The 12,800-nt window shown below is 45.7% G+C and overlaps 1 protein-coding gene across 1 annotated transcript in view; it reads left to right on the top strand.

Annotated features, from left to right (window-relative positions):
* The window catches only part of RSRC1 (arginine and serine rich coiled-coil 1), a 170,381-nt gene that overhangs the window by 142,367 nt on the left and 15,214 nt on the right, over nucleotides 1-12,800 (top strand). Inside the window, exon 8 of the mRNA XM_085304060.1 lies at nucleotides 1,815-1,883. Coding sequence (XP_085160186.1) covers nucleotides 1,815-1,883 — 69 coding nt within the window. The remainder of the gene's footprint in view (nucleotides 1-1,814; nucleotides 1,884-12,800) is intronic.

The following is a 12,800-nucleotide window of genomic DNA, read 5'->3' as shown; positions in this document are numbered from 1 at the left end:
AGCGCCCGGGCGGTCGCAGGCGAGGCCCCGCTCGACGTCGGCGGGGAGGCTCCTGGCGCGGCGGCCGGGACGGCGCGAGCCGGCGGGCTCTTCGCCGCCGCGGCACCTCCGTGCGGAAGAGCAGAGCAGCGGAGCGGAGCAGATAAATCAAATTTCGGCATGGTAGTTTATTGAATCTAAATTGTGCCCAGTTGGCCCAAGAGCTATATAAGCAATCCATCTTGTGTTGATAATGGAGGTTCTTGAAATGCACCTGATGTTTGCGTTATTAAATTTCAGCCTAATGAGCCCTGCTAATACATATTGAAGACGGTTGTAAGGAGCAGAATGGGAAGCTGAGCGGGATAATTTGAAAGCAACATAAGCTGAGCATTTTACATGACTCAAGGGGTATATCTACAATTACCCATATAACCAAAATTGAATTTAAATGGAATTTCTATTATCCTTGTCCTTCTACCAGGGAGAATAAAGTGTAAATGAAGTAAAAGTCTTTCGAGTTACTGGCGGTTTGTTTTTATTATCTAATTTAATACATTCTTGTAATGATGTTCACTGGCAGAAAAGTTTTAATATTTCATGACTTTAGATGTAGTGTAAATATATACAAAAGCATGTAAATGGAAACAGATGTCTGTGTAATTACTTCTGTGCTTTTGTAACGCCGCTCTTTAAGCTGCCTGTTTTAAGGAGGTGTAGCTACTGCCTGCAAAAMGGCATCGGGACCCGAAAGAGCCCGTCACGTGGTACTCGTTTTCTCCAAGCTCAGCACTTGAGTTTTGTATCGGTAAAATATCAGTTCATTCACTAGGTGGTGAGGCTAAGTGCATGCAAAACTGAGTAAGCACTTGTTATTTCTACCACAGTTTACGCTGATCTTATTGCCTAAGAAGGCCTGGTCGAAATTCTGAATCCTAYTTCTTTTTGGTTCTTTCCCTTTTGACATGGTGATACTTTTTAAAACTTAATATTTCATCAGGTATAATGCTGTTAGAGACTTATTCGCACTTAGTTCGCTCATCAGGCAGTGAGATGGCAATAAAAGAGAATGGCTCCTTTGAGACATTAATGCTTTAGAATAAATGATGTGCTAGAACAGAAATTTAATTAATTTACAGAGTATATTGATAGTCCCTTGTTACTGTGCTGTATATTTTTAATCTTCTTTAACATCTGTAGTAAAGTGTTTGAAAACCTCTGCAGTTGAGCAACTAGTAGATAATTAAGTAATAAGGGAAGAGGTTTCTAGAGAGAAAAAGGGTTACATATTCGTAACATGAATAAAGTACTGCTGCTATGATTTGCAATGAAGAAAAAATAATACACTACCTTATTTAATACTAAGTATTTGACTTGTGTTTTAAATGCAATCTGGCACTCTGCATCCCTGAAAATACTATTTTCTTCTTTTAATCTGCRAAAAAGATCTTACAGATTACTCGCTATAGTAGCAAATCTTTTTGAAATGCACTGCATTTTTGTCTGTGGTTTTATTTGGGGACAGACAGGATGGGGAGACTTGTGTTTAAGAAACAAAACTCTTATAAGTTTTACTTACAAAAAATGAATGCAGAGATTTGTATTGAACTACTATTGCATACAGAAGTTACCTCGCTAACACCACCACTTAACAGTAGCGATACCTTTAAAGGAAATGCATTAAGAACCAAACTGGCTTCTTTCTTGTGCACTGACTTCACTTTGGGACCTGCAAAAATGAATCTGAAATTTGTTTAACCTCCCAGGAAATGTTTGGAAAATTARGTTAACCAGTTCTGAAATTTGTTGTTAAAGTTCTCTTCTTTTCTTTTTAGCTAAAGCAGATGAAGCTTTAAAGGCTAAAGAGAGAAGCGAAGAAGAAGCAAAGAAAAGAAAGGAAGAAGGTAATACAGTTTCTTTCTTCACTAACAAGCTATAAATACGTGGTGAGTCAGAGATCACACATTTTTTTGAGGGACCAAGTTCCACTGGGGCTCTGTGATTTCCTGGAAAGGAGGTGGACAGCCTTCTCCTCGTTCTCCTTCTGATCCCCACAGCTTTCTGTTTATGGCAGGTAACATTCCTGTGACAATAACAAGCATTGCTAAACGTGTAAGAAATTTTAACCAGATGGTTTGTCATATTTTAAAATTAAGATGCCCTTAAAGCAGCCTAACAGTTTGAAACCAAGTTAGGTGCTAAGACCTTACGACCAGCCAGTACCATTGGTTTGGGGGCTGGCTCTGTCGCTTGACCGAGGCTCGGCAGCTGGCCAGCTTGGCTGGGTGTTTAGTCTGTGCGGCGTCCACAAGTGCACTGCTCTGTGTCTCGAGGAAGCGGTGGATGCGGGAGGTTGGCAGGACTTGGGCTGTTACCCTTTGCAAGACAGTCGGTGGAAAGTTAATAGATAATGACTGGACAATTAAAACAGATGTATTTTGCTTCTGTGTCACTGAATAACGGGAAGAGACGTTTTCAGCTGTGTGACAAAGCCACTGCAAACCCACCGTGAGGAAGGCTGCCAGGTTCTCGCGGCAGCTCTGATCGGCCTCCCTGCCYCAGAGAGGCAGCGCTGTGGGTCCAGCACAACTGAACCACTTCGCTCTCCGGGGCGTGTATTGTTTGTACGGTGACTTAGACGTGTAAGTCTTCACTTCCCTCATGCAGCGGTTCGACTCTGGGATGAGCGTTGTCACACAGCGGTCACTGCAGTGAACATCTCCAGCTTGTTTGTCTTAAATGCTGAGAGGTTTAAGGATGTGACATTGAACAGCCTCTGGGAAAGTGTATTCCTTGATTTTCCCTGCCCTTTGAATCTCGGCTACCTACCCAGGGTGAGATTTTTAACAATTCACTAAACACAATCCAGATTTCTAGGGCAACGTAACGTTGTAGGAGATCAAACGTTTTTCAGGGCTGACTTTTTGATAGATTGATTTGCTATGAAAGTCGATGTTGGACCCAAATATCAGTGGTATTTTGGTTAAGGGCAGGGTGTCATTTAYGGGGGAGAGCGATATAAACTCAAGCTCTTTGGGACAACTTGAAAATTCGAGGAGACATTAAGAGATTGATGTATTTCTAGTTCTTTGTGTGATATGACAATAAAAGCATTAGGCCAACCTTAAACCAGGAAAARTCTTGCGGAAGGGAGGAGGTCATAGCTTGCTCAGGAATGTAGTAAGGGGAAGAAAATAAGGAAAGCAGAGCGGMGAGAGGTTTACCGTTTTACTGCTCCACTCTTTCCAAAATATCATCTTTCTTTACAATCTCTGTAAACTGATTTGGAAGTCTCTTGAGTCTACCCCCACTCTTCCCAGCCATCCAGCCGAACCTCGAGGTAAAGATAAGGAACTTTAATTTTGCTGCATCTCTTTCCTCATGTCTCCCCAGCCTCCAAGGTACCAGTCTGATATATACGTACATCTTTTAGGGCCTGCTCCAAAAGCGCTGAGTTTTTTGGACATTTATTTACAAATTCATTTGATACTGGAACCAGCTGTCAGCAAGATTTTTGGACCAGGAGAAGATATCCTATCTGTTTCTGTGTTGCTCTCTGTTCTTAGGTAGCAAGTTTAGTTGCTATTTGTTTAGTTCCAAACTTCTACAATTTTCTTACTATATATTTTCTTATACTCATGAACCTAAAGCCTAAATAATTTTTGAAGCCTAACTCAAGCCTGGATAATTTCTGAAGGAAGTCTAAAGCTTATTTGCACTTCCTCCCCCGGCAAACCTCTTTAAATCCTAAAGTGTGAATGAGAAAATTAAGTCTACTTTACAGTTCTGATTCAGATGGCTGCCATTTTACAGGATTTTTGCATTTTTACGTGATTTCCCACCCCCTGTTTATTTCTAGACTTAGATGTCTTTAATAAGCTCCAGATTGTGGGACTTACCATGAAGTACACAAGTGTCTTTCAAAACTCTAATGTAATCTCTATTAAAAATTCATGTGATTGATTCCCCTGATCTGYTTTTTTATAATGTAGTCAAAAAAGTTAATGTTTTGCAATATGAGCTAATCCAAAGGAATTTGCGTGTACTGACTGCTCGTTCTGCGTTCCTCGTGGGGCTGGGCTTCCTCTGCTCCTGCCTGGTGCTGCACGGTTTGGGGGAGAATATTCAGCTCTTCAGGAATAKCTCATCCCTGCTATGAGTTCTCAGGGCTTCAAAGAGCATTTTGCAAATGTCAAGTTAGTGGAATAATATCGATAGTTATCAGTAAGAATAAAAAAAAAAGCAAAGAGAAAAATAGTTGGTTAGTGAACCAGAAGAATAAAAAAAAAAAGCGAAGGGAAAAATAGTTGGTTAGTGAACAGAAACAGCGGTAATGTGCAGTGGAAGCAGGTGGTGGGAGCTGCTTTCGCGTTTCCTAACGCGCGCTGTGAAAACTGGCCGGCGGTGTCCTCGGACGGCTGCAGGGATCCGACGGTGGTGTTGTAAAACGAATAGAAAACGTGTCCTGTTAAGGAAAGTCATCAATTTATCTGAGCAATTAGCTGCCAGTTAGGAATAGAGAGTTTCATTTTCACTGGAGTTATTAAATTGCTTGACAAGCGTTTAAGCATGCCCGGTCCTTGCAGGACCCCCAGAGAAATCRGAACGTGGCGCGGGAAACGCCGGTTTGGGGTGGGTTTGTTTGCAGTCTGCCTCCGCGAGTAAGGCGCTCGTCCGGCGCGCGCTCGGGTGGTAGCTGCGGCGGAGCACGCTCCCCCTCGGGGCGCGGAGCCCGGCGGGCCCCTTTGCTCGCCGAAGCCGTGGCTCCCGCGTGCCGCAGGGTGGGTTCTCCCGGGGGGCTCCGGCTCCCCCGCGGTGCCGCCGTCCTCCCCGCGCGTGGCGCGAAGCGTGGCGCGAAGCGTGGCGCGGTGGTGGCGCGCGCTGCAGACGGGGCAAGGTTTGCTTTTTGGGGGTGGGTTGGTTTTTAGCTTTTTGCTCTCTCAAAATGGTAAGAATTTAAATGCTCAATCAGGAAACTGTCGTTACCCTAGATTATTACGTAGCGTGAAAAATCCACTCTGACTGATTTTTGAATTCTAATGACTGTTTTATTATGCGCTTAATTTTCCATGGCGGTTCCCTGCCTGGGCTCCCGAACCCTCTTGGCTGAAATTTTAATAATGCAATCGAGTAAGTCCCCCGAGGGACGGCGCAGTTACAGAAGCTGCCCTGCGCTGTGGCACTCGTTGCCTAACGGTCCTCGGTCCGTCTGTGCCTGCTCAGACGGAAGCGTTTGCCGAAAACGTCTGTCGATGCATCAACAAACGGGGCGGACGGCTCGCGCGGCCCCTTCCGCGGGCGAGGTCCGGTGCTCGCTGCACGGCTCAGCCGCGCCGGGAGCTGCCCACCGCGGTGCCGCCGCCGCCGCTTGCGCGCCCTCCCGTGCCGCGGCCGCCGCCGTCCCTGCAGCCGGCTGAAGGACACGCGCGCAAAATCATTTGTTGTAACAAAAAAGCGAAGCGAGGGAGAAGAGGCTCCCTCCTAATTTGAATTTTTCAGTTTGATTACATTTGCACTTCCATTGGAGCTATGCTAATTTGCTGCATGAGATTAGGCCTATTAACGAAAAGGGCCCTGCTTTTACAYGAGTGTTTTCAGTGGAGGACGTTTGCTGCTGTGGTTTTGTTTACTCGTTACCGTCTGGTATTGGCTGCGAATGACATCAAAATCTGCAGGGAATTTCACTGTCAAACTGGATTGTAACTCTCGGYCTGGCAAGTCAAATGCAAAGTAACTGAAACGCGAAACAGTAGTAGCTGCCATGATGCAGGCAGCATGCTGCAGGAGCAAAATGCTTCCCTTCGACTCTCGYTCAGCTGCGCGGGTTGTGCTACTGCCACATGCTCGAGTTGCTCGTCTTACTGTATCGTGCATAAATCATATTATAAAATTTTTAGTTTAAAATACAGCTATTTCTACAATTGTGCAGAGAGTTGAAACTGGGGAAGCTACTAGACATCCTAGACCTCGGGCAGCCTGTTGCCCGTAACAGATTGGCGTACAGGAAGGTTTGGATCAGATAACAGGGCAAAGAAGTTTTTCAGAATGCAGCTAAATAAGGTTTGTTCTGGTGCAATCYATCAATAAATAAATCAATGCGAGTGCCGCGCTCGCGCTGGGCGTCTGTGAGCCGGGTGCCTTCATTCTGGCATTTGCATTTTTTGTTTCTCATGTGTGTTGGCCCAACGTTGAATTGATTAGTTATGCCTAGCTAGTAAGCAGTGAAACATTTTTATATACTCTAGGGAAATAAATTTGGCAGAAAATCAGCATGAGTAGATTTAATTATCACTCTGAGACCTTTTCCTTTTCTGGCTTAGTGATCCTGAAACTCTGTGTTTCACTGAAATCTGTGTGGACGCTAAGCTTCGCTTCCCAATTTGTTCCTCCACGCAATGATAAGCCAAGCAATTACTGGTTTATTGATTTTTCATCATGGCAAATTTAAAGTTGATTTTTTCCTGAAAAGGCAGGGGTGATTAAGTGTTTCCCCTCGGTTTAGTACAAGAGAGCTATGTGGCAGAATCTAATATCCTGAGGTCAACCTCTGCAGGCAGATAATACGGTGTCTTGGCCACGTGTTAAGGAGAGAAATCAGGACTACAAATGTGATAGGATATATGTGGAGACAGTTTAATTTGCTCCATTTATATGAACAAGTCATGTGGCACATGCTTGGAAAACATCCTTTTGAATAGGCTTGGAAATGAAGCCCACGTGGGCAGGAGGAATGAGGGAATACAAGCAGGAAAAGCATTAAAGCAGTTAGTGTGAGGAGAGAATTGTCTTTTAAAAAGAGAAATAAAACAAGTCTTTGATGTTTTATTCACAGATTTTATTGAATATGCATGCTGCTTTAGTGATACCTTTATTGCAGCTTTAACCTGACATTAGAAAAAGGGTTTTTTTTCCTGAAGCATTCTCACAGCAGTCATGCTGTAGAATGCAGTTTGCTTTTTATGGCTTTGTTTTGGGATATGTGAATTAACCAGATTTGAACAGGAAAATTGTGCTTTGCAGAGCTGGTACCATGTTCTGCTGTAGCCTAAGCAGACTTTCAGAACAGGTTATTTTATGGATTTAGATAAAATAGGGTATTTATCAGTGCATGCAGTAGTTTGTTTTAAAAATTTTTCTCCTATCTTTTTGTTTCATATCAAACAGAAATGTAAATCTAGTTATGAAATGTGAAGCAAGCTAACTTGTGCATACTTGGGCTAGTTTGGGAAGAAACTCAACACTTCCCCAAGTATCTTCTGGCCTTCAAGCCCGAGCTGCGGAGGGCAGCGTGGGTGGGAGGCTGCAGTGCAGGACTGGAAGAGACCCTGCAGCTGCCGAGGTTCAAATCGGCAATGGAAASTGCCGGGAAACTGCATCCAAGTGGTTTCTATGAAAGCGATGAGCCCAAATTCCGATCTCGGAGTCCAGCTTTTCAGTGCTTCGAGACTGGGCTTTGGAGGCAGCGGTTTGGTTTGACTAAGGTTTAGCACCGAAACAGAGCCTGGATTCTCATCCTGAATCAACCCTGCCGACTTCCTCGTCTCAGAATGGCTTTTGGGGTTGGAACTCTCTCGTTCCACCATTTTTAGCTTCCCTTAGTATTACTATTATTAGAAATTCGGAAGAAAGTCTTCTACGCATAACTCGTTCTTTGCTCTGTGGTGCGAGTAACCTGCTCTTCTCCCAGGCAAGACGGTTTAGTTAGATGTTGAAAGCATCGACTGCTTCGCCTCCGCCGTTTCAAACGAGCCGCCGGCGGGAGGGTGCTGCTGCCRCCTTAGCTATAAACTCTCCACATACTCCACACTGTAAGTCCTGTTTTTATACTTACCTTTAACCTGTTGGAAAAGCTTCTCCATGGAGAAGCGAACCCGGCRTTTGTCCGAGGCAGGGCGAGGCAGGCTGCCTGCTATTTTACTTAACACTTCTTCAGTAAAAGTGAAAAGGTTGTACCTTGGTGTAATTGATATTAAAAACATTGGTTGAATCTGCTACAAAAAGATTCGATTGCATGAGGTCACGCCATGTCGCTGTAATAAGTTAAAGTGCTTTACTCAATGATACGGAAATATATTAAGATGCCCTTAAGTTCATTAGTTACTGCCTTAGGTCATAGTTTTATGTTCAGTAAATTTTAGTGAAGTTCGTTGTTGCAGCAATGACCTGAGCTCAGTCTGTTAAGCCTCCAAATTATGTAGTGTGCATATCGTGAAGGAAATGCAATTTGTGCTTTAGTTCAGATATGGAAATGTTCCTTAACTGTTGCAGCRTGCATTGGGCAGTTCAGCTGCAGTGTTATGCCATATTTATGAAGAATTATTTAACTGCTTCCAGTATTCTGCAGTAATCTGCAGAAGATTTTATGAGGCAACTTTGAAAAATGAATGATTGAAGCAGTTTCAGAAAAAATCCGGTTTATTCTCACTGTGAATAATTTTTTTAGACTCTTATGAAAATTGTGAAGTCCAGTCTTTCCCATTTTGCCTTAACAATGGCAGATTTTAAGCAAAGCGTGCACAAGCCTCTGCCGCTGCACCCTCGGTGTCCCCGGCGTGCGGCTGTTGCTTCATTAGGCTGACACAACACCTGGTGTTGCGCTGGCGGTCTCCCGAGGACGCTGCAGCATCTGGCGCACACTGTGATCTTTTTGTGTGTGCRTTTAATCTTTTTATTGACGTTTTGTAATTAAAAGTAAGCAGGAGCGAATCAAGGATAATATAAAAATGTAAAGTTTTGTACAGTTACGGCAGCATGGCACAGCGCTCGGAAAGGCACCCAAGTAACAGTAAAAATCGTGCGAAGGATGCGGAAGCGCTAGGAAATGGGGCCTCTTTCTTGGTGAGCTCCATGGCAGTCGTCCGCCCAGCACAGCTCGCCGCCGGCGTCCCCTCGGATGCGTGATCCGTACCCCCCGGGCAGGACGGCTGTTTAACTAATTGGGRGATTTTTTTTCAAGCTTCTGTAATTAATAGTCCCTTCTAAAGTTGTTCCTTTCTCGGATTTTAGGCTACCTGGTGCCCGTCCACCGTCTTCGGCATCTCCGTGTTTCGTCCGTCCCGTGCTCCCGTCGGCGCCAGGCCACCGGTCCTGCGTGCTGCAGCCGGGTGCCGCGGGGTGCAGCGGGGTGCCGCAGGGTGCCGCAGGGTGCAGCGGGGTGCAGCGGGGTGCCACGGGGTGCAGCGGGGTGCCGCGGGGCCCTTGCCGTTGCAGCTGCGTCTTTGCGAAGCAGGAATGCCGTGGGCGCCGTCAGCAAGGGGCAGGAGGGAGGAGGCTTCGGCTCTCGCTGGCCAGCGCTGCTGCCTTGCCAGGGTTGCACGGCGCCTCGGATATGAAATCTCCCTTAGCAAATAGAGAGGCGCCTGTTGGAAGCTGTGCTGCGACCGTGGCAGGGGTTTTGCGAAATTTATTGAGTTTAAGTATTTGTTACCTTCGCACCTAACTGCAGCAACGCGCAGGAACGCAACGGGAGGCTGCYGCCCTCCACGCCAGTCCGCGTAAACTGAGAGGGAGCAGCAGGCCTCGCYTACAGCGAGCGAAGTAAAACTTTGGAAAGAACGGTAGGAGGGCTTGCAGCAGCGACGGGGTCCACTGGTTTCTATTGCCGTTATTTTAAGAGTGTTCCACCTCTCCCGACGCGGTGGAACGGCTCCGCTCGAAGTAACGCCGCGTTCCTCGCTTGCGCCTGGCCGTAAGCACTCCGGCTGCGCGGACGGAGGCTTTGTCCGGATCCCCGCGAAGATTCCCCTACGTGCGCGGCAGAGCCCTGCAACGGGGCAGAAGCGTGCAAGGCCTGTGGATGGCTAAAGGGAAAGCGCAACGCAGCTTTGTTTGAAGGGAAGCAGGTTAGAAAAAACAGCTTCCCTTATATCATCCATGCAAGTTTTTTTCTTTGCTTCTGCGTTAAAATATGAAGCAGCATTTGCCTGTTTGCAAACTTTTTTTTTGGAGGGGCAGATCAGATTAATTTTCTTCTGAATGACTGAATTAATACATGGGATCCCTTTGAAAGAGATGCAGAATCAGCAAGATGTTTGTAAATATTAAAATTATTTTGAAGCTCATATTTTAATCATTAAATCTTATTTTAATAATTATAGCAGGTATAATTGAAGCTCTACTTTTACATCTGTAAAGACAGGCAAACTGTAAGCAGGTCAGAGCTAGGGTACTGTTAAAACCTTACCTAAAAAGTAGAAAGTTATCTTCCCTTCCCTCCTACTCCCAGAAGAAAAACGCTCTCTATTATGGATAGCTACTGCAAATCAGTGTATTTCATCTGCATTATGTTAAAAAACGCTTAATTTCAACGCCTTTCAAAGCCTGATTTTTAGATTACAGGTTAGCACTTTTGCCGTCTTTGAAAAGATGTTTTCACTCATACAGGCTGATTGTAGAAGACTATCAAATACTCAGTTTTTGCCTACTTCTATTCTAAAAATGAGAATACAGATAAACTCCTTGGCTCTCTCACAGGGCCRTTTATGGCTATTTACAAACTATAGGTCTGGAAATTTTCTTCAAAACTTAAGGTACCCGAAAAAAAAATAAAAGTTGCTTGTGTTGTACTTCATTAATGCTGTGCATTTTACTGACTTCTTTATGGCATTTACTTGTACCAAAGGATAAGCCCGAGACGAGCATCAGTTAAGGTAATGGGATTGTAAAGCAATCACGTAATTAGTTATCTGACTTCAATCATTTAAAAAGAATTTATAGCTACATATTGAAAAGCTGCTTCCAAAAGGGAAAAATAAACGGCGGTGCGCGAAGAGGAGGGCGGGATGGGCTGCCGGCGGAGGCGCGGGAGCGCGGCTCGGCGTGGTCTGCCCGCGGTTTGGGGTGGCTGCGTCCCGCCGCGGAGCCCCCGGCCCCTTCCTGCCGTCCCGCAGAGCCCCCGGCCCCGCCGCTGTTCATCCTGTGCGAGGGAGAGCTACAAATCCCTCTTTACTGTTCCCCTTTGAGAGTCACGCAACTTTAGGAAAAAAAGAAAAAAAGAAGAAGAAGAAGAAGAGACCTTTGGTAGGGGGAGATTTTGTCTTCTGGCTGACCAAAATTTGCCATCTGGTGATGTGTATATGCTGCTGTGATGACATGCCTGTATTTTTTTTTTTCTTGATTTAGCAAATTAACCAAAAAGATGAATGTTGAAAAAGTCGTTTTTTTTAAGAACCAGCACCTCGTGGTTGCAGTTCCTATATTGCTGAAYGCTCCAGTTTGGCATCCCACAGAAAAATATGCTTCAGTGAGGCTCTATATGTTTATTTTTTCCTCTATAACAAAAACCAGAATTCTCCAGAAATCCGAGGCTTGTTCATTCATTAAGTATTTCACTTAAATTCTGAGGTTTGGTCTTTAAATTTCCATTAATTTGCACTGTTTGGTCTATTGAGGTTTTCATTTGTCAAAATTGTTAGCTCTGGGGTATTAGTTACGCAAATATTGATGTGTAGCTTTGGCCTGTTAGCTATCAATTGAAATCAGAAAATCGATGGACTTAATAGCTCCTCATTACACCGTTGATGCATTTGCAAGCCTGAGTTGAGCGTTGCCAGTGAGGAATCAATGCAGTCAAAAACTATTACGTGATCACTGCCAGAAACACTTTCATAAGGGTTTGGTGTGTTTAGAGTTGATTTTAACTTCCATGGCTGTTTTGGATGCAAAACCCGACCTTCTTGGGAGCGGTTTTGCCTCGGAGGTGCCCCAAAAACGTGGCACCTCTTTTTTTCCAGAAAAGCATATAGTATTTGCTTTTTTAGTTTAAAACACTGCGTCGAGTAATTAAACGTAGTTGAACAGGAGGTTACAAAATTTAAATGTATCCAGAAGATGTTATCTAAAAATAAATACAGTGGTCTGTGTGAGGACTTTGTGTGGTGAAGACTCTGCTTTCTGGCGTGCAGCGGTATCCAAGGTTTCCTGGTGCCGGGAGCTCTGCCGTTCGCCTGGGGCGCCCGCTGAGGGCTGACGAGAACGTGCAGAGTCGACGCTCGGCGTTTGCTTTGGCGTGCTTTCCGTCGCCTCAGCAGCGGTGAGGCTGTCGCCCCCGCGACAGGGCTCCTGGGGAGAGCCCGAGAGGCTCCGCAGCGAGCGGAGGCCCGAGAGGGTCCGGCGGTGCCCGCGGGAGGACGGAGCGGCCGGGGGACGCGGCGCGCGGTGCCTCTCCCGCTCGGGCTTCCTCCAGCGCGTGCGCTCCTCCGCCGTCGCTGTGGTGTTCTGGGGGTCGAGACGCAATTAGCAAACCGTGAGATCCTGAAAATAACTGACTTACGGGCTGTAAGCGAAGCATTGCTCTTTTCCAGCCCATGTTTGGGGGTTTCCGACACAGGGAATTTGTGATCCGCCGGCGAATGCTGCGCCTGCCGAGCGCCTTGCGTCGGGCCCCTCCGGCCGCGTCAGCCGTGCCTCTCTGCGGGAGCATTTCATCTGCTCAGCGCGACACTAAAAACGCTCACTTTGAAGACTATTTTAACTTAGAGAAGTTACTTTTGATGCAACTRTTGAATGATACTGGGAGAATAATCACCCGTGTAGCGCACAGCCGCCGCYGGCGACACGCTCCGCGGTGGAGACTGGTCTCCATGACTTCTGCTCAAGTCCTGGCCTGGCTGCAGTTCGCTCTCTTGACATTGGCAAAAAATTACAGTTGAAAAATTATCCGTACGTTAGAGGTATTCCTTAAAAGCTGTATATCATTTAAGATCATTCTGCTATTTTAGCTATTTAGTTTTAAGGAATGCACTTCATAACTAAGCAGTATGAGATGGTTAAAAAGCAGGAAGCATCGTTTGGGCTGGAGCACCTGCCCTCAGAGGAACGGC

The sequence above is a fragment of the Rhea americana genome, unplaced genomic scaffold (assembly GCF_003343005.1).
Source record: "Rhea americana isolate MKP2758 unplaced genomic scaffold, rheAme1 scaffold_202, whole genome shotgun sequence".
NCBI classification, from domain to species: Eukaryota; Metazoa; Chordata; class Aves; order Rheiformes; family Rheidae; genus Rhea; species Rhea americana.
The sequence above is the reverse complement of the archived record's forward strand: the minus strand, read 5'-3'. Positions and strand labels throughout refer to the sequence as shown.